This window comes from Psammomys obesus, unplaced genomic scaffold, assembly GCF_907164565.1.
Source record: "Psammomys obesus unplaced genomic scaffold, mPsaObe1.curated_primary_1811, whole genome shotgun sequence".
NCBI classification, from domain to species: domain Eukaryota; kingdom Metazoa; phylum Chordata; class Mammalia; order Rodentia; family Muridae; genus Psammomys; species Psammomys obesus.
In genome coordinates this window covers 478,150-505,325 of record NW_026596057.1, presented here as the reverse complement: position 1 = coordinate 505,325, position 27,176 = coordinate 478,150, and the positions used below count along the sequence as shown (strand labels likewise).

General features: G+C 45.0%; 1 protein-coding gene across 2 annotated transcripts in view; it reads right to left on the bottom strand.

Moving 5' to 3' along the window:
• CUNH1orf226 (chromosome unknown C1orf226 homolog) overlaps positions 1 to 27,176 on the bottom strand; it is a 288,836-nt gene that overhangs the window by 206,199 nt on the left and 55,461 nt on the right. For both annotated transcript variants that reach the window (XM_055624624.1, XM_055624625.1), the window contains exon 2: positions 7,120 to 7,191. In XM_055624624.1, coding sequence (XP_055480599.1) covers positions 7,120 to 7,191 — 72 coding nt within the window. The remainder of the gene's footprint in view (positions 1 to 7,119; positions 7,192 to 27,176) is intronic.

The window sequence follows — 27,176 nt, the reverse complement described above, 5'->3', positions numbered from 1 at the left end:
ACCAAACAAACAAACAACAAAAAAAAGTAGTGCAGAGTCGAGCAAGGCTACTTCAGCACTTGGGAGGCTGAGGCAGGTAGATCTCTGAGTTCTAGGCCAATCTGGTCTATGAATTGAGTCCCAGGACAGCAAAGGCTACACAGAGAAACCCTGTCTCAAAACAAACAAACAAATAAATAAACAAAAAAGTACAGAGTTGGCTAGAAGTGCATGGGTCCGTGGTAGAACACTTGTCAAGCATGCAGGAGGTCCTGAGTTTCATCTCCAATGCTGCAAAAAATTTAAAAATTCAATAGAGGTTCAGAGTTTCCTCGGGGAGAAAAATAAGTTCTATAATGACACTTGTACAGCACTTATATGAATATATACTAAATCCCACTGCTAAAATTGTATAGTATCTGATGTATAAATTATATAGCATATGAAATATATCTCAATTAAGTCATTGCCCAAAAAAGTATTGGTAAAAATCATGATATCATTTAAATGTGTAAAACCTACATCTAGATATAAACTATTTATGCATACAGGCCTTATATAGAGTTATAATTTAAACACAAGTTGTATTGTGTAACGAATAAATTGAAACAAGTCAGAGAAGGCTCCACACTGAAATCACATCTCAACAGGAAGGCACAGGGGGTACCTCATCAGAGTTCTCCAGAGTCCAGCATAAGCAGACTCAGCGGTGATACTCAGGGTGTTCGCCACTGGACCGCGCATGTACCAGCAAGTCAGAAGGGATACTACAAGCAACAAAAACGAACACTTTTTTGCAAGCCACCCAGATGGCCATGCCAGGGCGTGGGCTACTACCAGTCCTCTGTACAGCCTGTATGCCAGGCTCTGGCTCCACTCTTCACTTTCTTCTATCTCGACTCTACAAAAATCTTAATTCCTAGCTCCTACCTGTGCAAAGAGCCCACGGGTCCATTTGCCTTATGGGAATTCATTTCCTACATATTAAGAGCCTTCCTGTTCTCCTTTAGAGCATAAACCATGAAAAAAGAATCGGTCGGTGTCCACACCAGAAGACACAAGCAGACAAACTCAGTGGCAGAGCATAATAGCTAATGAGCTGGTCAAGGATAAAAAACCCTTTCAAAGGCGCGGAATAAGCTGACTTGACTTTGTGCACATGAGGATCAAACGAGAACATCACTTTTTGAAAGTCTGATGGAGAACTTCTCAAACTCCTAAGATTATGACCCTAAGATTCAAGAGAACCTATTTTGAGAAACATGAGTCTCCAAACTGGTTAAAGAAAATAACTGATCTCCAACTGAATGAACTCGTGTCTTTAATAAAAGCTAATGGTTCTCGGGTGTTTGTGTGCAGGTTCAGATCCTGGTGCACACAAGGTAAGTCTTCTGCCACTGAGCTGTAGCTTCAGCATGGGAACAGCATACAGGGTACGCAGTCCAAGTGTCAGACACCTCTCTTTGTATTCTGTATGCGTTCACATATATCTGAATACTGAAAAGATACCATATTCATTCTGTTGATGATTAAACATTAACTGACGGGTTGAGGACCTTGTCCTAAGTCCCCAGATCTCATGCAGAAGAAACGGAATCTGAATTTCATTCTGCTTCATCTCATACTAGAGAACTTCCATAAGGCCGAGGCCTTCCCAATCCCTGCTGGAGCCCAATGCTCTAATCCTCTGGGACAGGCGAAATGATGCCTCTCAGTCCCTTCAAGGTGCGACATTACACGACAGAATGACTTTGCAGGTATGAGATGATGAACCTTGGAGGGGAAATAATCTGGGACTCTTGGGAGAAAATGGAGGAGAAAGAGCTGACCACAAAAGTCCCCATTAGAAGGTGAGGCCACGCAGTGACGGGAAGCGAAGGTCACAGTGGTAGCTCTGCTGGCCCTGAAGACAGACAGGAGGCACTTGGCAAAATCATGGGCAGCCTTTGGGCATACCTAACCTTTTGACACAAGACACCGTGTTGTTATGTGAAAAGTTCACATGTGAAGACTATGCAATTAGATTAACAACAATTTGTTTTAAACCTCCATGTTTTAAGTTTATAATTGCATGTTGGGTCACTTCCATAGATGCGTTCAGCTGACAGTGCTCAATGGACCACAGGCTGGATCCCCTTACCGGGACGCTGTACCAGCAGGGGACAGACTGTTCTCTGGGGCCTCCAGCAGGAAAACAGCCCTACCAGTGCCTTGGTGGTTCCCCATTCCAGGTTTCCGAGGCCTGGAACTACAAGATGAGCAGTTGGAGTTATCGTAAGCCTTTACGTTTAGAGTGACTGGCTACTCCATCCTGCGAAGTAGCATGGCCAAGCTAACACAATCATGGTGGTGTCTCGAAGACTCTGAACTTGCGACAAAAAGGAGAGCACTTAATGACATAGGACCCCAGTGCTGACGGAGGCAAGCTACTCAGGGAGAAAGTTACAAGGTGATATAGAGGCCACACTAGAAACCCACGGCCATGGGGACCCGCTACTCCAGTTACTACCTGCACAAAGCCGCCAGCCCCTGATGAGCTACTGAGAATACATGCGCAAGCCCTCCTAAGAAAGTACCCAGGGCCTTTTATGTTTTCCCATCCTTTGGTTTTCCTTGAGAAAAGTTCTGGGAAAGCTGGCAAAAATGGCAGCTTCAGGAGGAGGAGGTGGACATGGCCAGTTCCTGGTTACCAAGCCCCTGACCACATACACCTCCTGTGCAGCCACACTAATGTGCCAGAAATCAAGTCACGTTAGGTAGGAAACTTTGATCCCATAATGCATCATTCTGGAAGCCATTTGCAGAGCGGACCAAAATGTGCCCTATCCCTAGTCAAAGAAGCCAATGGGAGGTCAGGGTCATGTGCTGGACACTAGGAATACAGTCACCTGTATGCTGCCAGTGATGGGGAATGTTGTGGCAGGAGTGTGAGCGGACAAGAAGAATCACTCAAGATGGCTTCCCCAAGGAAGAAATGCTCTCACTAAAGAGACTGGCTCTTAAAAGCAGTTAGATAAGGCAGCTGGCTGCCAAAAGCAGCTAGAACTCTCATGGTATTTATCTGCACGTATGAAATGCTCTGAAACCCAAAGGAAAGGTATAAAAATGATAGCGATGAATATAAATAGCCCTTTATGGTTTATAAAGCATTTTTTCACGCACCATCCCAGATCCGACAATAGCACCAGGGAGACAGGATGAAAAGTAGCATGCTGTCTTTTATAAATGAGGAAACTGAGATTAACAGCTGTCAGCTGCTTTGCCAAGGTCACACATTAAGTCAAGGGGAAGACTCAAGCCCAACTCTCATTACTCCTTGCTGAGAGCCCTCTTGACTATACTGAGTGCCCTTCCCAAAGAGACTAAGGCGAAGCGACAGGGGCTAGTGTTGGCATCTGAGAATGAAGGTCACAGGGTGGTTGGGCATCACGTTAGACACTGTAGAGCCACAGATGGTTGTGACAGGATGTGGCCCCTTCCTCCTGGACCGGACCTCTCAGAGCTGTGACACTCTCATCTTAGAACCCACCCAGCCACAGCACTCCATCAGCCCTGGCTCACCTCTCTGCACTCCTGTCTCCCCCAGCTGTGCATATACCTTCTTAGCTCTTCCCTTCACTAGTAATGTACAGAGTACATATTGCTGTGCATCAGTGGTGGGAAGGCAAAATGAAAGCATCATGAGATGTCTGTTGAAAGTTCCTCAAAGAACACAGCTACTGGCAAGCACAGCGGCAAGCCTGTGGTCCCAGCTACTCAGGAGGTGGAGGCAAGAGGATCATCTACGCCCACAAGTTCAAGACCAGCCTAGATGCCAGCTCAAATACTTAGTCTACCATTCGATCCAGAAATCCCTTTTCTGAATATATAGGCAAGAAAAAAAAAATCAAAGTAGGTTCTCAAAGAGGCATTTGTAGTCCAGCGTACACACAATACTATTCACAACAGCTAAAGGATAAGAACAAATGCCCATCAGTAGAGGAATACATAAGAAAATGTGGACTGTCTATATAGAGGAATACAAGGAGGCCTTAAAAAAAAAAAAAAAAAAAAAAAAAAGGAAATTCTGACATTATATAACATGGATGGACCATGATGACATTATACCAATAAAAAGGGACAAATACCACCAAGGATCCGTTCTTGTGACATTTTAGAGTAATCAAAATCACAGAAACGGAAGGTAGGAAGATGTCCACCTAGGGCTGGAGGGAGGGGACACTGTATTTATTGGTTATAAAGTTTCCGTTTTATAAGAAGAAGAAAAAAAGATTAGATATCCTAGATGCCAACAGTATGAATATACTTAACAACTGACCTGTCTACCTTTTAAAAGCAAATTTTAATGCTGTGCACTTTTACCATCCATTTCTTAGAAGCATATTAAGAGGGGAAAGGTAGAAATGTCTAAGACAGATATCGTAAGTTCAAAAAGAATATGGAGAAGGTGAAGAACCAAATGAAAAACAAAGAGGGCTCAGAAGAAGCAAAGCAGCCAGGGATGAAGCATGTATGTATTTAGCTGAGGCCACACGGGGCATGGGGAATACACCCTCCTACCAGAGCCCCAACTCCCAACAAGAGGACTTCTCCAGACACTGTCAGGCAGATCCCTTCACTCCCTGAAGGCATCCTCTGGGAAACAGAAGAGGACTCTTTACCGCCATATCACAACACAGCTCTCCAGAGAGGACCAGGAGATGAGATCTACAGAGCCAGGCAACGATGGGCATGGCGACTCGCACCTGTACCCCAGCGCTTGGGAGACAGAGGCAAGGAGATCGCCAACTCAAGATCAGGATGGGCTACGGAGTGAGGCTCTGCCCCTCCCGCAAAATGAAATAAAACAAAGGCCCTGGCAAGCCACTCACATCTCACCTGTGAGGCTCTGTGGTCCCTATCAATAGCTGCTCTCAGGACTACCTGTTGCTCTGGCCAAGCCCTGGGGCCTGGGGCTGTTAAGCCCAGCAGAGCACCCAGCCACCAAAGCCTGCAGTGTCCTCTCCAGAATTAGCCTGGCACCACTCAATATAAACGGACGGTGTCAGCTACCAGTCCTTTACGCAGAAATCCCATGCCCTAGTTCTTGACAGCTGTAATTACAGCCCAAACAGCATTTGAAAGGCAAAGAGAAAGAAGAAAATAGCAGCCCGGACCTAGCAGTGAATTGTGGGGCTCTCGGGGGAAGACACACAATCGGAGTGCTTGCCGCTAACGGCAGCCAGTCCACACAAGCAACTGGACAGCCAGCCCAAACAACTTTCTGACCAATTAATTCCCCCCTCTCGTGTAATGAGCTGCTCATTAAGCACTGGAAGCAGCTCCCACAGAGGGGGCTGTAGGAAGAGGCACGCCGCTGCCAGAGCTGGCAGGTAATGAGAGAAAAAGAGACGGCCACATTCCAGGCCCAGATTCCTGCAGATCCTGTGACCAGTGAGTGCCAGGCCGTATCTGGCCTGCCCCAACTTCCAGGTAACGTTTTCCTGTGCCTCTGTACATTTTAAGCTGTGTTTCTGCCTGCCACGGACTCCTTTGCCAGAAAGGTGCCATGGCCCAGTCCTTTGGTTTCATCAACTAGGGTCAAAATTCATAATCAGCATTCCAACAAACCCTTGGAGGGACACTAGAGGCCTGAGTATGAACCCCTGGGCTGCCTGTGACCAGCATCCTTACCAGAAGTACTTAACCTGCCTAAGGTTCCAGGTCCTCATCCATGAAATGTACTAAGAATATCCTCACCCCACCTAAAGTAGCTATAGATAATAATAAAACAGTATTTTAATATTCAATACCAAGACATCTAAAAAAATAAGGCACCCAACACAGAAGTAGCTATTACTGTTGGTGAAGATACTGCTTTCACGGTGACAGTAGTATCAGCAACAGCCATTCTGTGCCTATCAGTCAGTCACACACAAAAGAAGACTTTGGCAGACACTCTGGAGTATGGGCAAGTCCTCGCCCATCTTTCTGTCGCAGCAGTGTGCAAGACACAGGTCTCGGCTTCTTCTACCCATGCATCAGGGCAAAGGAGGAGGTACAGAGGCCGGGAAAGACTGAGCCCCGATCTACAGCCAAAAGGGGAGCTTTTCCATGAGGCCACCTAGCAAGCGAGAGAGCGCATTCAGACGACATGCACATTCCTCAGCTTCTGTGGCCTCTCCATATACTCCTCTGAGCTTCAGGCTGACCTAGAAAATGACATGACATGATCCTCTAATGCTGTGACCACTCAGTCACACGAAACTACCTCAAATTTCCTTATTACCAACTCCATGAAAATAGTATCATCGTATGCAATAGTAGTCTCAAGTAAGTCAACTTAGTAAAGAAGAAAAGGCTGAAGGACTGGAAGCATCAATGAGCCACGCAGAAGGCCACCAGAAAATGCCTGTCCTTTGTTTTCCATTTGGGTGAACAGACGACTCCAAAGAACAATGACCCAAGCCAGGCTGCACCCGGAGATGACGGAGCCAGACATCCTAACACCACCTCTCTCTACGACGCATATTACAATACACCCAAGCAATCCCAAGCCCACCTCCAAAAGCCATGGTTCTCTTGTCCTGGCGCAGAGCTCCCTCGAAGGGTTCCTTCACAATCCCTGCTCATGGGCCAGAGTCAGAGGGCAACTCTTCCAGAAGTGTGGGGGGGGGGGGGCGGTTCGTACATGCACAGGCGCACACTCACGCACAAAAAGCTCCTACATCCTGAGGCGTCCAGAAACTGACCAAGGAAGGAAGTTTTGTTGAAATCTACCGTCCAGTCCTAAAATTTCAAGCAAAGCTCCTGTTCTGTACCACAATAAATTACCTCTTGAAAAAACGTTCTGAACAGTTACTAGGTGCCTTTTAAACTTTTGCCCTACATTTTACCATTCTCCTTTACTGCCAGGCCAGTCAGCACACACGCGTCTCAGTTGGAAGAGCTGCAGGACATGAGAGAGGGAGGATGGCGACGTTCGGCCGTCACATCCATTTCAACCTTTGGCCCTTATTGCAGTTCACAAGAATTTCCCTGATGATACAGGAATATGGCCTCTGGGTCCTGCAAGGGTGAAGGGTGAAGGGTGAAGGGTGCATTCTGGCTCTCAGATCTGGCTCAAAGGGCCAGCAGCAAGGAAGCTTGATTCACACTCACCCGGATTCTGCGCATGGCAGCCACGATCTCCACCCGGCTGTTGGGTCTCGGGACATCCAGGCTTCCCACGTACTGTGGAAAAGAAGCAAAGACAGATTGAGAGGAGGAAGGGCAATGTCCCCAATCACAGACCGTTAGGCGTACAAAGACTTTGAGGCCACACTGTTTATTGCCACCCCCATTTTACAGACGAGGAAATTAAAAGCCCCAAGGGGGTATCCTCTGGTTTTGAAATAGTTTCTAGCTGTTAATAAAAAATAAGCAGCTTAACCAGAAATTACTGCTTCCATTTTCATCTTGTTCCTAATGTAGCAAAGCCCTTTGGGTAAGCAGGCACCTGATTCAGAAAGGCTCCTTGGAGAGATTCTTGCCACTGTATATATGGCACAGTAAGTGGCTCTTTCCTTTTTCTCCTTTCAATTACTTCATCTGTAAGATCAAATAAATTAAGCACACAGGCACAAAGGACTCTGACATAAAACTGCTTGTCAAAAAGACAGACACTTTGGGAGTTGTTATTGCTTGGGTTTCTGTGTTTGCTTGTTTGTTTGGGGTTTTTTTGGTTATGTTTTGGTTTTGTTTGTATTTTTGTAAGGCTCCACTCTCAAACACAGGCTGGCCTAGAACTCACTGTGTAGCTCAAGCTGGTATAGAAACTCATGGCACTCCTCCTGCCTCACACTCCCAGATGCTGTGACTGCAGCTTGAGAAACCACATCCGGCTGCTCTTTTTTTATTAGAATTTTACTGAGTTATCCCTAGACATATTGGAGACCTCCAACATTTTGTTAAGTTCCTGATTGGAGAACAAAATGGGCTAATATTTTTTTTTACATTAAAAAAAATGGACTAATAATTTTTATGTACAAAAAATTACCCAATTGTATTTTCTATTTGTCTTCGGCTTTTGAGACAGGCTTACCCTCTAATTCAGGCTGACCTCAAAATCACCTGTTCTCCTGTCTCAGCCTCTTGAGTGTCAGGATTACAGGTGTGCGCCATCACACCTGCCCCTGATTATACTTTAAAGCTAGCCACCAAACCACACGGCATTCAGGTTAATGTTTAACATGTATTTCCTTGCTAAAGACTATTCAAATAATGCAAAAACAAGCAAACAGAAGAATTAAGTCACAACTCGCAACACGTCAGTACCAGTCTCCTTTTTTTTTTTTTTTTTGTTTACCCATGGGCATTAAGTTCAGACAATTAGTTCCAAGGGGGAAAAGGTGGTATTATTCAGGACTTTAAACACAACCTAGGGGTCTATGTCCACACCTACAGGTGAAGCAGAGTCAACGTAAGGCCTCCCTTCCTGACAGATCCTTCACACCAGATCACTGTACTTCCCCCAATCTCCTCATTTACATGTCCAAGGGTTAGCCAAGGAGCCAGCCCTGGAGAGCTTGCTACGTACCTACGCAAAGACTGCATTGATAGAAATAGGAACAGTCATGTTTGAAAGACGATAGTTCCTGTGGGTACAAGAAAAGAAAGCTTTTCCCAACACTTGGAGCTAAGAATTGGTTCCAGTCAGAGGGTTTCACAAATGACACTGGGAACAAACGGATTTCCCCTGGTACCGACCCAACAGCTTGTGTTGACTGAAGAAGGACATTCCTGGCAGCAGATGAGTTGGTTGGTAAGCCGTGGGCGCGCTGTAGTCTGGCCCCTGGGGGAGCCCACCCCAGCACATGGGCTTATAGGCATAGGACCTTGGACCCTGCTGAGGCAACAGAGCCCAGGATCAAATACGTGATCAAGGCTTCTCTGTGACTAGCGACTCTCCCCAGTGAACCCTGCTGGAAGCTGCAAGGTCGGCAATATGTCAGTGACCTATGCAGCCAGAGCTGGCATGGTGCCATTCATGATTGTTCAACTTCAAAGGCCCTCCAGCCCAGGGGGAGTTTCCAGGATCCATCTCCTACGTGTCCCATGCTGATCTTCGCTGAACCCATTGCAGTCAGAAACACAAACCTTCTGGGACTCAGTTCCTCCTACAATCAAGTGAAGGCCAAGGTTTCGGGACTGAGCAAGGTCACCCATTGTAGAGGAGTCTGAGCCGGAAGGGAAGCTACATGTCTGAGAATCGGCTGCTGACCATGGAGCCTGAACTCAAACACCCAAAGGGGACCCATTGGGCTACTCTGCCCCAATCCACCTCTCCTTCCTGAGAAAGGGTGCTGCTAGACAGATAATACTGGAACAGTAAGGAAATGGGGGATGGGGCAGTCAACATAGACAGAGAGGAAAGGTAGCCCTCCAGCTTCTGATGAGGTCTTCTGACAAGGGGGCACACAAATTCTACATAATGACAGGGCCCCTATTCACACACCCATCTTCACCCTACAAGGGCCTGCCTCATTCAACCAGACTCCACCCAAGCTGGTATATGCACAAAGTACATGCCTATACACACACTTGCCATATACATGTGTGTGCTGCCATATCTCCAACACACACATACCCACTTGTACTGCACACCCCCGAGTGTGATCACTCCTACCACACACCTATTCTCCCTTCCTCACCCACTTCCTGCCCTGTAGAGAAAAATCACAAATCTGCCTTCCGGACAACACGCCTGCAGGAGCTAGCGTGGCTCTGTCAAGTTGTACTGAATTGATGAGAAGGATCTACACTGAGCGGGACTCAGTTCTACATCTCCCGGACAAAAGCTAAATATCCACACAAACAACATGAATCAAGAGGAGAGCCATGATGCCAGGGAGGCAGAGAGGTCAGAAAGCCATCGCCTCAGGCGGAGGGTGTGATGGGTAAAACAACTTTCTCTTCTTCCACAGCCACTTGAGCCTCTCCGTACCTGACCTAACCACAACCAGCCCCACAGCTAACGCTTCTGTCTCCGAGCAAGTTGTGAGACAGTCTACAATCAGGCCCACTTGCTGCAAGTCCAGGTCCATCAGATCCTGCTGATCGCTCAATTTTGGTGATCAAGTTTGAGCCATTTTTATAACAAACTGAACTGAGCTGGGAGCTTCCCGCTCTAGGCCAGGAAGGTGGTTCCCAAGCTAAACCTTGTCCCCCAGCTGAGCCAACAAACCGAAGAGATGGTGGCTGCTCTCACTTCCTGCTGGGATCACGCTAGACCTGTTCCCTTTCTCCAGTCAAAGAATGGGGTGGGGTTACCAACCAGAAATGTCCTTCCATTTATCTGCATCCTCTACAGGATACTGAGTTCCAAAGAATCATAGGATAACAAAGGGGACTTGATCAACAACTGGAAATTAGAAGAATAATTTTCAAAATGGCAGCTTGTTTTCTTTCCTTCAACTCCCATATCAATCCCTCCCCTCACTTCCCTCATCCCTCTCACCCTCCTAGCCTTCCTCACCCAAGCAAGAGCCCCCAATCATTCAAGCCTGAAACTGAGGCTTCATCCTTGAAGGGCTTCTCCCCAAATAAAGATAGCTTATGAGTAACCAAGATTTGTTCTCAACATTTTGGGGATGGAAAGATAGCTCAGCAGTTGAAGTAATGGCTGTTTTTTCAGTGGATCCAGGTTTTATTTCCCGCACCCATATGATGGCTCATAACCATCTATAATCCCAGTTCCAGAGGAGCTGATGCCCTCTTCTGGCTTCTGTGGCCATGAGGCGTGCACATGGTACACAGACATACATACAGGCATATACACATAAAATTATTTTTTTAAGAAACCTTTAAGAACCTCCTATGCTTGCTTCTATCTACTCTGAGGATGACAAACAGCAGCCACAAGATGGCCTTGTGTGGTCCGGCTTCACCTCACACCAGTAGATTCTCCAACTACTCAAAGGAGTTCCTCACATATACCTTACCTCCTCTGAGCATGCTCCTCCCTGCACACAAAACACTCATCTCTCTCTCTCTCCCTCTTTCTCTCTGCCTAATTCGACTGGTTCTCTGCCTCTCCACTGCTGACCTCTAAAAAAGGCGAGCTCTTACCTTGAAGACTGTTCAACCCCTACAACTCTCTTTTACAGCACCCACATGTGACTAAATGCATGTATTCATGGGTTGACCATGTCTATAAATTGTACCACAGGTCAAGACACAAAGAAGATATTCAAAACTCAACTGACTGACTGCAATCTCACAAGAACGACCTGCCCCGGGTGTTCATGGGAGAATCTATGCTTAAAGGAGAGATTAAAGGAAAGGCCTAAACCCTGGCTTCTGCCTGGAATTCCAACACTGACCTCACTGTTCTGCGACTCACCGTCAGCCATCCCCTCCCATCCTGTTGTGTCTTTATAATATACCTGTCATCCAGATGCTTGAGCTTGATCAAGCCAGATCCTTGTACCACACACAATTCCCAGTTTACCAAAGAACGGCAGTATATTAAACCTTGCTGCTAGCAGATTTTTAATCACTCAGCCTTCAGTACATCTATAGCATTTCTGTGTCCTCCTTCCAGGAAGCCCTGATACACAACATCACACAGGGCCTCTATTCAGAAGAGCCACCACAGAGCAGAGAGAGGACTCAAACAAAGAAGTTCAAAAATACCACAGCCTACAACTTCTTCATTAATGTCTAAAATTAAAAAAAAAATCCATAAACCCCAAAAGGAAAGCATTTAAAGAGGAAGAAGAAGATGACGCTGCTGCCGCCACCACCACCACCATCAGGTGTGGTAACTCATACTTATCTCAGCACCTGGGAAGCTGAGGCAGAAGAATTACTGTGAGTGTGAGGCCAACCTAGCCTACAGAATGAGATTCTGTCTCAATGAAACAGAAAAGGGGAAGTTTTTTTAAAAAGATGTAAACTCTGTGAGTGATCATGAGCTGAGAGACTGACAGATGATTTATTTGTGGCTTCATGTTTCAGATAAGCAGGAATTAACTGCATGTGAGATTACCAAAGAACTTCAACTACTGCAACTTTAGCCTGGTACTCCAGGACTGACTCATAACATACTTCCGTCATCTTGCTTCCACCTTATTTTCTGGAAATTAACTCCTGTAGACTGTAATGAACTGCAGTGTCTCCCAACATGTGATAATGCAAACAGCAGAAAGACAGAACAGCTTGGCTTATCCACCTGTGGAACACTTATTATACACAGACCCCTGTGACATCTGCCATTAAGCTCCTCTGTTTATTTACAAAGCTCATGCCAGGTGTCATCAGGGACAAGGTCAAAATTCAATTGAAGACAAAAACTGCGTATGATTCTGTTTCTGACATGACCGAAGAGCAGGTATCAGAACAAGCCTCACAAAAACAAACAACAGAAACTCTCACTCAACAAGAAGGAAGGAAGGAAGGAAGGAACGAAGGAAGGACAGCATACAGAGCAAAGTATAACGTAAGCTAAGGCTGTTTCTAACAGGCACCCACACTGGTCAACTATATGTTCATACAATTGTTAATAAGAGGGGGGTCTTGAAACTCTCTGCTCCAGCCCATGTTTTCCATGTGAACCTAAAATGGATTTTTAAAAAGAAAGACTATTAATTAAAATAGTAATAATTTGGATGTTTAGAATAATTTGAACCACACTGAGACTGGCAGGTCTCCAACGCTGGAGAAGTACTCTAGGGGACACCTGGGTTCTGATTTAACAGAATCGTCCAAAAAGGATGGTGAGATGGCTGCGCAGTTGCCCTCAGTGGAGACAGAATTAACATTAAAGGGCAACCAAGTCAACTCTTTTTAGGAAGAAGAAAAAACACGTTCAGAAAAACAGCAGAATCTTCCAGAGTGGATCTCTTAAAACAAAACAAACAAACAAACAAAAAACAGTGACTAGTCAACACAAGTATGGCAGCTGGGTGCAGTGATGCACGCCTGTAATCCCAAAATTCCGGGACGCAGAGGCAGATCTCTGTGAGTTCGAGGACAGCCTTGTAACAAAGTGAGTCCAGGAAAGCCAAGGCGACACAGAGAAACCCTATTTTGAAAACAAAAATGGCCCCCATTAATGGGCCAAACAGAAGAGTTCACAGTGCTGCTGTATTCCCAGCTCTCGTCTCTCTGAAACTGCTCAGCTGAGTTTACGCACAATCATAGCATGTGCTATAAGATGTCGTAACAGCCCTTCCCCTTACAGAGGACAGGGCTCTCAAGGACTCGAGAGAAGGTACCAGATCTCTCCGGAGTCTCCAATTTCTGGGGCAGGACCCACCCCACTGTATTCTTCCCAACTCTTTCCCTGGAGCCCCTCCCCCCCCACCCGGAGCCAGCTCTGCTTTCTATCCCATGCACTCACTGCCCATCTCCTCACACCCCTCTGGTCTCCTGGCCACACCCTCTCCTCTCTCCAACACACACAAGCATAAAGCCACGTGACAGCCTGCATATGGCTAGAACTCTCCAGCCGGAATGTACCCATCTCTGTGAGTTTCATGACTTGTCCTCTGTACTGATACCCTACTAATGAGTAGAACCACAGGGAGTTGTAGGAGTTACACTGAGGTTACTTGGAGAGGAAAGTGTCACATGCTCAGTAAGGCCGTCCTGCCAGAGCTCATGAACGCTTACTACTGTGATCCCAGCTAACGCTTCTCCTTTGGCTGCCCTGTTCATATCCTTCCCCACAGATGAAGTGGTCCACCAGGAGTGTTCTATCGGGTTCACGTGGTTAATTTCCTCTCCAATATAGCGTGGGCCCAAACAGGGACTCTGCTCTTATTCTGTACTCCAGCTCTTAGAACAGGGTCTTGAAAGAGAAGACTCACTCATCCCCTGAGCTGGGCATGGTGACACACGCTTTTTAGGAGGCCACAACAGGAGTGTTATTCTGACTTCAAGGCAAGCCTTTGGTACACAGTGAAATAGTCCAGCCTAAACTACAGTGAGACCCTTGCCCCAACCTCTACCCCACAGCCAAACTAAATAAAGAAAATAAAAAAACCCAATAACAACAAGAAAAAGCCCTACTGAATCAGTGACGGTGAGGTGAAGCCCATAGCAGTCAAGCGCAGGGCCCAAGGACACACTCCTGCAGGCCAGTGGCTCCGCTCCAAAGAGAAAGTCCTTCCCAGCCTACAGCACAGCTCTGTGCACAGTGCCCTGCTGAGCCGGATTACCAATGTGACCTGGGCGACGTTCCCGCCTCATTTAGCATGGAACAAAGCAGCATTAACTGCAGTGGCCGGGGCAGCCCAGATTTCAGAGCACACTCAGAAAATGACCTTCTAGTATCTCTGGGGGAGGGGGAGAGAGGAAAAGAGTACTGCACGCAGGGTCTCACTCCCACTTCAGAGGCCTGGGAGGCTGGTCCTTGGGTGCTGAGGCGCAGGGGACCAGGGGAGACACAGGATGGACACTATAATTCTTTCTTTCAGCTTCAATCAGGATGAAGCCTCAGTATCCAGTCCTCTCCAACTTCCCTTGCACACTGGTGTATGGACACACACACACGTGCACACACGTAGGCATGCATACGCACGAACACATGCACAATTGCACATACACACCGGAAAGCTTCAAATGCAGCTGTACACATCTTTATACTTCTAGTTAAAGAAGACTGAAGCACTTGTCTTTCTTCTAGCCACCTAAAAAAGCATTGTTTGATGGCTGCCTGATGTGACAGTCACATCAGTAATAGCACAGTGGGGCCAATGAGTTTGCAGAGGTCACAGCTGATTCCTTCTTCTTATGCCTCAATATTCAGGGACTTGGTGCAAAATAACTGTGCTGACCTGTCTGGAGGCCAATGCTATGCATCTTTCTAAAGGGACAGAGGCAGGACAGAACTATCAAGGGACTGCCTCTTAGTCACCATTGCAAAAAGCCTGATTATCCTTTATGAGGACTTGACAGGTAAAAGCTGCAAGACAAAAACTGCTCTGGATTTTCAGACTGAATACAAGCCTCAGCGATGCAACTAACAACCCTGGACCCTGTCACAGAGGCAGGGCAGCATCCTCGGCAGGCAGCACCTTCCACCTGCCCAGCGAGCTGCCTGCCTACCTGGGATTCCTACTTGGTCGGCAGAGAAGAGGAGAAAGTTCAAGGCATGGGGAAGAGAAACACTGATGAGAGCTGCACAGAAATTAAACCACCTGTGAGACAACCCAGGCATGCAGACCTGAAGCAGGAACACCACGGAAGTGACAGGAAGCTAGGTCAATAGCTTAAGTAGCCTGAAACAGTGTTTGAGCTAACCCTTCATTTTCACACAGGGGAAAATTGTGACTCAGAGAAGGAATAGAAGCATGGCTTGTGAGTGGCAGACTCAGAGAGCAGTGTGGGTCCCCTCCCCCAGCCCATTCTCCAACAGGAAATAAAAGCAATCAGGAAGAACACGGCCCAGTGCCCCAATGACTCCTGATTTGCTGCATTAGATGCAAATTAAGCAGGATAAGGAAGGACACGTGTGCAGACATTCAAATACTAGTGAGGTCAAAACTAGTAAAAACTGTGGAGCACTGAGGTATATGGAGAAACCTTATAAGGAACCTTACTTGGCTCCATCAGGATGGACTTAAGATGCTTAGCAATGAATATGGTGCCCTGTCACTGACAGAGGGGAAGAGATAGCCACACTGTTCCTAGAAGCATGAAACCAAAGGAAGCAAGCCAGAACAGCACTGAGAACGACCTCTTTTTCTGCAAATCAGAATCAAGATATTTGGCTTTGGGCAACACCAACATCTAGTCGGCCAAAGTCTAAGTTTTCAAGTTTCTAAGCCTGTTTTACCCATGGACTACACCTAGTGTGTGTACATGCTAGAGCCGTCCTAGGAACAAATTAGACAGTACCTGTTGGAGATGGAAGCCAACGGTAGAACACTTACTTGGTTTATACAATTCTTTGGTTCTCTTTCTCTCTCTCCCTCTCTTCTCTTCTCCCTCCCTCCCTTTCTCCCTGTGACAACAGAGAGAGACAGAGAGAAATTATATAAATAAGAATTAACTAAGAGAATCAAAGTTGCATCATTTATAAAATATACAATGGTAAGGAGATGTTAATCTTTTTAATTAGTTGAGAGGGAAGTTTTCTACCTGTTTTGATCACGTTCACCCCATAACTCTTTCCAGATCTACCCCTCCCCATCCCAATCCACCCAACACTGTGACATTTGTGGGAGGAGTGTCGGGGGGGATACTTTGGTTTTTTTCCTCCTTCAAGACCAATTTTTAGTGCCCAAAATATTCTTGGGTGTGCGGTCTTACTGGAGCATGGCCAGCTTAGGAGGAGCTACACACTTACAGAAACTGACCACTCTGTCTCTTCCTGACACATAACAACTAACCAATCATCTAATGATAGGAAGGGAATTGGGTGTCCAACTTCCTTCTGTATGCCGATATTCGGTCTGGCTTTGGAGATGTTAGTTTTACCTTACTATATTCCTGCTCAGTTCCCAGACGAGACCGTGAGGACACATGATCTGTGGCTTTACGACAATCCCCCTTTGAATCAGCATGGACTAGTGAGAGCATAGAGCCAAGTGAGCCAGAATGCCGGAGAAGTGAGATGAGGGGCGGAGCCAAGAAATCGGACTTCACAGAACCGCAGAGCATTGCCAGGGAATGAGGTGAAGGGCACAAGCAGATAGCATCACCAGTGACCAGACCACACAGACAACTGACAAATGGCCTGACTCACCAGGCTTCCTCCTCAGAGCGGCAGACTGTGACACTGCTCGCAGGATGGATTCAGCTTACCTTGCCTCCTTTCGGGGCTGTAACAGGAAAAGTTTTCCTAAGGTTGGGGATGCGTCAGACTTGATGCTAAACGAAGCCCTACGTGTAAGCAGCAACCCCAGATAACCAGCAGGTAACTTCACGAAAACATCAAAGCTTTCTTTACTGTAAGCTCTCTTGATTAGAAGCCTCCCTAAAGTCTATTATGTGCTGCACTAAGTTAAGAATTCAACACACTTCCTGGATCAGAGAAACCACTAATTACACCCTTCCGTGTGTAAGCTAAAATGCAGTGGCAACCCTATGAGTCACGGCCCCACGTAGCTGGTATACCTTGCTGAGTCTCTAAAGATGACTTTTAGGATTCTTCTGGTACTTTCTTCCCCTCATCAGAATGGCACGAATACCTTTAGCAGTAACTATCCCAAATCCTCAAGAAAATACCACCTGGACAATGTATAAACATATAAACAGGATTATATACAATCAACAAGAGGTATTTATGTCAAGAAGGAAAGATTTGTTCAACATATGAAAATCAATAAATGCAAGATACCACTTCATAGAGGAAAGGACAAAAGATCACATGCTACTCTCAAAACACAAAGAAAATGAATTTGATGAAATCTAATATCCTTTCATGAGTAAAAAAAAAAAAAAAAAAAGAACTCAATAAACTGTAAATAGGAAGGAAATTCCTCAACCTTAATAAAGGGCATTTATGAAAACTCCATGACAAATCTAATGTGAAAGATTAAGCATCTTTCCATTAGGAAAAAAAAATGGACAGGGGGAAGATAGGAAGAATGGCAGGTGATGATGAACAGCTGTGACCCAGGCATTCAGTGGCACAGGCAGGCAGATCAGGGGTTGAGGCCAGCTTGGGCTACAAAGTGAAGGGAAAAAGACAAGGATGCCCACAGTCATCAGTTCTATTTAATACAGGACTGGAGACATGACTTGGGTAAATTCAGAAAGAAAAGAAATTAAAACCACCCAGACGAGAAAATAAAGAGCAAATGATCCATAGTCATGGGTAATAATTTTATACGTAGAAAGCCTTAAGAATCTACCAAAAGTAAAGCATCAAGCCAATGAGAAGATTCAAAACGAAATTAAGGGTATAATTACATCTGCTACATTATCAAAAAGGACAAAATATTCAGGACTAATTCTATCAAGACTCATGGAAGAAAAATTACAAAATGTAACTGAAGAAGAAATTAATCAATAGGAAGGAATCCCATGCTTGTGAGTTAGATTTAAACCATGAAGATAAGATACTTTCCAAGTGGGTCTACCGGGTCAGCATAATCCCTATTAAAATCTCACTTGTCTTTCCTACAAAATTAACCAGCCAATCCTAAAATTCATGCAGAAATGTAAGGAACTTGTAATAAAGAAAACAATCTTGAAAAAACACATCAGGGGGAATTCAAAATCTAATTTGACGGTGGCAATTAACACAGTGGTGGCATTTGCACACAGCTGGACAGGCAGATCGATAGAATAAGAGTCCAGAAACAAGTCCTCATGGTCATGGTCAGCTAGGTATATGTGTGTTTGTCTTCTCACCATGCAACCCAGGCTGGCTTTAAATTCCTGACCTTGATGGTTTTTTGTCAACTTGATACATGCTAGACTCATCAGAGAGGACAGAGCCTCAACTGAGAAAATGTCTCCATAAGCTTTCAGGGCATTTTCTTAGTTCGTGATTAATGTGAGAGGGCCCAGCCAGTTGTGGGTGGTACCACCATTGGAATGGTGGTCTTGGGTTCTACAAGACAGGAGGCTGAGCAAGCCAGTAACCTACACACCTCCATGATGAATCAGCTCCTGCCTCCATGTTTCTGCCCTGTTTGAGTGCCTGTCCTGACTTCCTTCCATGATGAACAGTTCTGTGGAAGGTGCAAGCTACTTTTCCTGCCCAAGCTGCCATTGGTCCTGGTGTTTCATCACAGCAATAGTAAGCCAACCTAGAACACTCGTGTCTTCCCCATCCTGAAATTACAGGTTTGTCCCACCACATCCAGATCATCAACCGACTCTTGACAGGAGCAGAGCCTGGCACTGAACATGCAAGAGAATGAGGCTGGACCTCTCCTTCAAACCATCTACAAAAACTAACTCAAAATGTATCATTTAATATAAAATGCTTAGAAGAAAACAGAATCTGAGTGAATGGTTGCCTGGATACGTCAACGAACAAAGGACAAAAGAAGAAGATAAATTTGACTTAGCTGAAATGAAAAATACAGCTTCAACAGAATCCAAGACATCGGGAAAATGTGGGCTGGCAAGACGGCTCAGCAGGTAAAGACATCTGTTGGATTACCAGGGTGCAATAAATTGAAAGTATTAACACCCTCATGCTGACCTCCACCCATGTGCTGTGCCATTCTCTTTCCTCACCCCCTCTCTCTTACACACAGACACAAATCTAAGAAAATATTTTTAAATAAAGTGGAAAAACAATGGAACGGGACAGAAGTTTTAAGTTTTTATTTTTATTCATTTATATTTTGGGTGTGTGTGAGAGAGAAGGATGTGTATTCACATGCAGCCTTGAAGGCCAGAAAGAGGGAGGCAGATCCCCTGGAGCTGGAGTTACAAATGATCGTGAGCCCAACGTAAGTGCTGAGAGACGAACTCAGCACCCTGTTCCATCTCTTAACTGAGCCATCTCTTCACATCTCTCCAACCTCAGGACCAAAGTTTTTACAAATCACATCTCCTCAGGGACACAGCTCCAAAATACACTCTTCATAACGTAACAATAAAAAAAATAATAATAAGCATTTCCAAAAAAAGTAGGAGAAAGAAAGAAAAGAGAAACAAGGAACATGAACAAACACTACTCCAACGAGCTACACCAACAGTGAGGCCAGGCCATCAGTCATTTGGAAAATGCAAATCAAAACCACCATGAGACCAGGCTCCACACGCGTGCCTGTAATCCCCACAACTCAAGACAGGACCACAAGCTCAAAGGCAGACTGTGGTCCATGGTGAGTGAAAGGCCAGTGTAAGCTACGTAGCAAGACCTGTCTCAAAGCAGCACCAGCACTATGATGCACTTCACAGATGCAGTAAAATAAGGCTTCAGACAAAGTGAGCTAGGCCGGTCCTGTGTGTGTGTGTGTGTGTGTGTGTGTGTGTGTGTGTGTGTGTGTGCGCGCGCACGCGCACGCGCACGCTCCTCCATTTCTCTCTCTCTCTCCTTCTCTTAAAGTTTGTACTTAAGTCTATATTAAAGCCTCTTTTTAATAACCTCCAACTTTTCAAAAGAGAAAAACAGACTTCACAAGGCTGTGGAAGCAGAATCCTCATATATGAGAAGTAGTGTGATCACTTTGGGAAACTGATTAGCAGGTCCCCAGATGTTAGAGTTAACATACAAACCAGTGTTTCAGCTCATAGTTAAAAATCCAGGAGAAATGGAAGACATATAGCCACACAAAAACCATATTGCCTTTATTCAAAACAGCCAACCTAGAGACAATCCAAACATCTATCAAATTAAAAACTGGGTGGCATAGAAGGACACAAGAAACTCACATAGAAACTAGAGAAAGCTCACAGACTTGTCTCTTCAGAAGAGGCATATAACTGCTTTGCACTCAGAAAGCTGGGAGTGGATGTAGTTTACAGCCTGGCAACCAGTGTTTGGCCAGGACACACCCCAAATCCCCTGGACTATTTTTTTGATCCCAGACTCTTCCTCCCTCGACGCTTATCTTGAGCTTTGCTTCTCAGTCAATAGGACCGATAGTTAGGGGAGACACTGGCTTTATAACTTGGTGACCTCTACGCTCTCTCAGTAAAAGACCACAGATCCTAGGTCCTTAAGCTAGAGAGTCCATCTTCATGGTAGAGTTCACATATACTTTGCAAAAGAGATTCAATATAGTCATGCCTTAAACTTTAGTGTGCACACGGGATTGAGATCACTGCTACCAAATTTTTTCCAAAACTTACTGTACTTAATCTGTCTAAAATAAATTACCCGATATCAGACTCTAGAAGTTTGAAACTGTCCAGCTAACTACGTGTGCTGACCCAGATTTCCTTTCTCATGTCTCGTGGTTCATTTCCCTGCTGGCCTGAGCATCTGCAGGAACTTCAACATAAGTTTCTCTAGCAGTGATGGCTCCATAGTTGTGTTACACCACTAAAACCATGGAACTGTATACACTTGAAAAGCTAAAAGTCCTAAGTGGATTATATCTCCATAGAGCTACAACACACATACGCACACACATACATATATGGACATGTGCACACAAGCATGCATGCATGGGTACACACACACACACACACACACACACACACACACACACACACATATTCTACCCATTTGGTTTTCTGTGAACCAGTAAACGCAACTACAACCAAAATGGGTTTTGTGCGAGCTTCTGAAGAGTGCTTTTTCAAGTAAAGACTGTGAGTCTCCCTCTATTCCGCCCACTAAGTATCCCTTCTGCGGCTCTCTGTGTTGCCGGCCATCATCTGGATGCTTGAATTCATCAGATAAATAATTCATGGGGAACCAAGCCATAACTACTCTGAATCTCAGCTCTTCCAGATGTATTTTCCTCTCCTAAAGATTATGAGTATATTCTTTATACTCATAGAAAGCTATCCCATTTCATACGTCTCTTCCCTGAGGTAGTAAATGGGACAGAAGCTCACAGATAGGATTATTTCTACACCACACTGAAGGTTCCAGAACAAACTCTCCAGCCACTGTGCCTCTTCTCAGACTGCCTTAGGTGACCCCAACTGGTTCCATTTCCGGACCTCCTTCTTACCAGCACCAATCTTCAAGGCAAGAGCATGTTTTTTAAAGGCACGCTGAGAGAATTAAAAACATTACACACTTCCCAACTTATAAATCTCAAATACTCAAAGGCAGTGACTAAACTAGGGGTTGTTTCATACTGTGGTAAGAATTTAGAAAGGGAAGTAGAATTTCAGGGTTAGACGGAGATCTTAAACATGTTGCCAAGCATTGTGGCACACACAGGTACTCCCACCACCTGGGAGGTAAAAGTAGGAGGATCACAAGTTCAAAGCCTTCATGGGTAACATAACAAGAACTTGCCTCAAAAAAAAAAAAAAAAGGAGGAGGAAGAAAGGAAGGAAGGTAGGTAGATTAGCCTGGGCTACATCGTGAGACTACCTACAAAATTCCCCAAGCACAAGCAAACCAGGGTCTCTGTGCACTTAATCTTCTCTGTCAACCTTGTCCCGCCACTCTTCACTGTGATGCTCATGGCTTCTCTTCTCTGCAGTACAGATGTTCTCATCTCTAAAACTCAAACTCACTCTCGCTACCTGCCCTGCCAAACATGACCGCTGCCATCACTTGTGGAAGGCCAGGGTACAGAAGGCAGCAGTGCTTGACAGTAAGAAAAGATGTTAATGGATGGAGGAGAAAGCATGAGAGGAGAACCAAGGAGGGAATCTTTGTGGATCTGATAAGACATCTTGACAAAAAGAAACGTAGGGGAATGTTTAGCACTGTAGTTGATGGCATGAACCAAAGCGGACTGTGGTCTCAAGCAATAGCCAACTTTATTCAGAGTGTCGAATAATTTATAATCTGAGGGTTAAGAAGAATTACCTGAATGAAGCATTCAATCACAAGGACAAGCCATATGTGGCAAAAACATGTTTTTCCATCGAGGCACTTGAATAACAGCAGCTGAAGCAAACCCACTCCTATTTGGTACACTTGGGAGGATCACAAAAACACAGTTCAAGAACCAGTCTGTGTTCTGAAAAGAACCGAGGTCACGAGCCTCATGCTCTTGGAGTTTTCTCACACAACTCCATTCTTGGACTGTTTCCCACAGGAGAGAAAGGGTTAATTTGGTTTAGTTCCCCAGTTGAGGACATCAAGGCAGGAACTCAAGCATCCACCCTCAAGAGCAAAGAGAGAATAAAGGCACCCTTGCTGCTTGCTTAATACTTGGCTACTCATAAGATCCTAAGCCGGCCCATGCAGCAGGACTGCCCACAGTGGGCTGGGTCTTCCTACATCAACCAAGGATCAAGACAGTTTTACACACACACACACACACACACACACACACACACACACACACACACAGGCCAGCCTGACCTAGACACTTCCTCATTAAGACTCTTTTCTACCTTGATTCTAGGTTGTATCAAGTTGACATTTAAAACTAACCAACACAGGGCCAAAGAAGGTACTCTGCATAAAAAATCAGCCCTGATTCCATCCAGGACCACCCAAACCCTGAATGAGCACGAATTAATGTACTTTGGGCTCACCCTGTCCCTGTCACATTTACTTATTCTTTTTGTTTTGTTCTGTTTTGCTTTACTTTGGAAACAGGGTCTCACTCTGTAGCCTAGGCTGACCTGGAGCTCCTCAGTCTGACCCAAACTCTCCCTTCTACCTCAGCCTCCCAAATTCTGGGATTACTGACACTCACCACCACACTCAACTGATTGATTAGCACTTCATAGAAATCAAGTATCTTCAGAGGCTAGTCTTTGGTCATCAGGACTTCTGGAACTAAGTAGCTGATCAGCAGAAAGAATATTTAGAGACAGAGATGCCAGAAATCAGCACAGAAGCTGTCATATGTTCTGAGTAAATGCTCCCTGCACAGAGAACTACAGGGATTGAGATTAAAGACTTCCAGGGAGTTAGTGAGCAATGGTGGAAAAAGCTTGGGCTTTAGAATTGGATCTGGACAGGAGTTTGGGCCTAATACCTTTTATAGGATTGGAAGAGCATCATCTTACTGAGAGAGCCACGGTGTAGTCAAACTGTGGCAGTGATGCAACAATGCTTGCCCACAGCTTCTCTTGGCTTCCTGTCTGGGTTAGGTTTTCCTGCTCTTTTTGGTCCCATTTGGTAGAGCCCTGAAAGTTAACATCTGCTTGATTCTTCAGTTAAATGTCTCTCCCCAGACAGACTTCGGTGGTAAGTCTAAGTGTCCCTATGTACCACCGTACCCTGAGCATCTGGTCCAAATCCTGGCCCATCCTCCAAATGAAAGGCAGCAGTTGCTTTTCCTGTTTTTAAGCAAGAACATTTAAGATGGTATCTCATCCTTTTACCTGCCTTCAGGCAGTCCCACGCCTCCCACACTGTAAAGACTCCCTCTGTTGCCCAACTTCCTACAGTGACCCACCCAGGAGTCCTCATAGCAGAGGGCTTAATCACACCTATTAACATAACTATCATCACAAAATAACACATACTTTTGCAAGGAGTTTTCCAGTGGAGCAACCCATGTAACCAATAGGAAAGAGGAAGCCAGGGGGCCATTCCTCCTTCCAAAAGATGGGAAGGAAAGGGTTAAGAATAGAATAACGAAGTCTAATCAATGGAAAAAGAGTGGCCAGCACCCCTGGCAGGAAAGGAAGACACCCAGGAAGGTAGGTCCTGGCCCAAGTCTCACCTCTTGCTTTACTCCAGCCAACAAGGCCCAGTGCTGGTGTCTAAAGAGCAAGCGTTTCAATCACCGTGGCCTGAGACTGTGACCCAGGCAGGGACCCTGCCTCAAAGCCAGTGCTATAAATACCTCACCAGACAGAATCGCACCAGAGGGCTAGTGCTTCCAGTCAGGTCCATTTCCCCAAATTCCAAAAGGGAGAAGGAGCAAATGGTCATCTGTGGTGCCTATGAGCATAGCACAGCGCATGCTGGCCTCCAGGCTCCCTCAGTATCCCCAGTACCTGCTATGCAATTCAAAGTCCACCTTAGCACCCTAGCCCTTCTCACCTCCTCCCAGACCCTAAACTTCCTCCAGCTCACTGGGCTTCCCTTGCTCCAACCACTCTTTTTCCTTATCACATTGCTATTTTCAGCCCAACTCCATTCCCCTTCCCCACCCCCATCTCTCTGCTCCTGTTTCTTTCATGGCCAGGTCTAGTCTGCTGGCCTTGTTCAATCTACTTCTTTCTCTCTCTGCTCTGGACACTTGCAGATGCCTCTGGCTGTTCTCTCTCACGTCTATAATAAAAACCCTTCCCCTTAACCATACCATGGAGCAGACATGTCGTCAGCTTAGAGACCTCCAAGTCCACCTCAGCTACTTCCAGCTGCTCAGTGAGCTAGAGACAGCTGCTACCTCAGTTTCTCATCTATGAAATGGAATGCTATGGTTTTGAGGCTGGATAAAATGACAGAGAAATTTTAGGGAACGTTGGAAGGGAAAGTATAACTTTTGCCCTAAGGATCTGGCTGAGAGTTAAGAATTTTGATACAGCAGTGGGCAAGATGGTGACTGCCTTTAATCCCAGCATGCAGGAGGCAGAGGTAGATGGATGTCTGTGAGTTTCAGACCAGTCTGATCTACAGAGTAAGGTCCAGCCCAGACAGGCTATATCAGTTAGACCCTATCAAAAAAAAAAAAAAAAAAAAAAAAAAGTACACATATATCTAATATATCTTATCTATCTATCAAACTATAGTTTGTTTTTTCAAAAAAAAAATTTTGACAGAGCTGACCAAAATAACTTACTTTACAATGTCTCACATTATCACCACCTCTTTCTTTTTGATAGATACTTCAACCAGGAATGTTAAACCACATTTAAGTCAATATGTGCATGACCTTTAATTGTAACCTTATCAACATTCCTTTCTCATCTTTAAATCTATTTTTCTAACGAAATATTACAAACAAGATCATGAACCATATTTACAGCCAAAACATATATTTTTGCTTCTTTTTTTTTTTTCACCTTTTTTTTTTCTTTCCAAGACAGGGTTTCTCTGTGTAGCCCTGGCTCTTCTGGACTCCCTCTATAGAACAGGCTGGCCTCGAACTCACAGAGATCCACTTGTCTCTGCCTCCCTGAGTGATAGGATCACAGGCGTGCGCCATTTATCTTGACTTCTATCTGACCTGTGTGTAGTAAGAATTCTCTTTACTTTTTTCACCTGTTATCCTTTTTGAATCAGCAAACTTACTGTAAACATTTCTTATCTAAAATATGTACTAATCTTTATAAACCATTTTTTTGATCCCACGCATTACAGAAAATTCATTTGCTAAAAGTAAATGTCCTGGCAAGTCTTATGTCAACTTGACACAAGCTAGAGTCATCAGAGAGGAGGAAGCTAGCATTGAGAAAATGTCTCCACAAAATGGGGCTGAGGAGCATTTTCTTAATTAGTGACTGACGTGGGAGGTACCATCCCTAGGCTGTTAGTCCTGAGTCCTATTTAAAACAAAACAAAACAAAAACCAGACTGAGCAAGCCTAAGCAGCTCCTCTCCGAGGCCTTTGCATCAGCTCCTGCCTCCAGGATCCTGCCCTGTTTTGAGTTCCTGTCCTGACTTCCTTTAGTAATGAACAGTGATGTGGAAACAAAACCAAATAAACCCTTTCCTCCCCAGCTTTTTTTTGGTCGTGATGTTCTATCACACCAGCGGTAACCTTAAGACAGAAAGTAACCAAAAGAGTTCTACTTAATCTTTTAAATCCTTTGGACATTGTAATGTCAAAAGATACCAATATCCAAAATGGGGGCTAAGGAGATGGCTCGGCACACATGTAAATGTCCAGTAGGCATAGTGGGCTGCCTGAAATCCCAGCACTTGTTAGATGGAGACAGAGGACTCCCCAGGGGGCAAGCTGGCAAGCTAAACTAACCAAACCAGCAAGTTCAATGTTCAGAATGAAAGGACCTGCCTCAAAATTGACAGGGACAACAATTAAGAAAGACATCTGAGGCCAGTTGCTAGTCCATACACACACACACACACACACACACACACACACACACACAATTTTTAATAGCCTCAAATATTTTCTACACACATAAATATGTTATATAAAATATTATATATTTATATACAAATAAAATACAGCATATAAACTCTATGTAAAATCATATATGCATCATATACACATATATGATACTTATTACAGTTCTCTCCTTTTGGAAGCAGGTGTCTACATCCTTCCTTGTTATGTACTACTATGCTCTCGTGTGTATGTGTGTACGCATCTTCATGCCCATGCTCAAATGCAAAATGCGAGTTGTGTTTTGTTTTATATTAAACAGCATACTTTTCTTTACCTAATAAATTCCAAATTTGCTCTCCCGGTCTCACCCTTAAACTCTTCCTGTAACATTAATCAAAACCCCAGCCTCACCAAATAGAGATCTCAGAAATCAATCCCATAGGCTGCTACAGCCCACATGTGAAGCTGTGTTCCTGCTGTTCCCAGCAGTGTTTGTATCTGAAATGCCCCCTGAAGCCTCCAGTACTGGAGACTCAGTTGCCAGATGACAGACTTTTGGGAAGTCGCTGGACCATGAGGGTTCTGGCTTCGTTGATGAATTAATTTGATGGAATGACTGGGAAGTGCCAGAGACTTATGAGGGCTTGCCAAAATGGAAGAAATAGGTCACTGGGGACATGCCTTTGAAGGGTATCTCTTGTC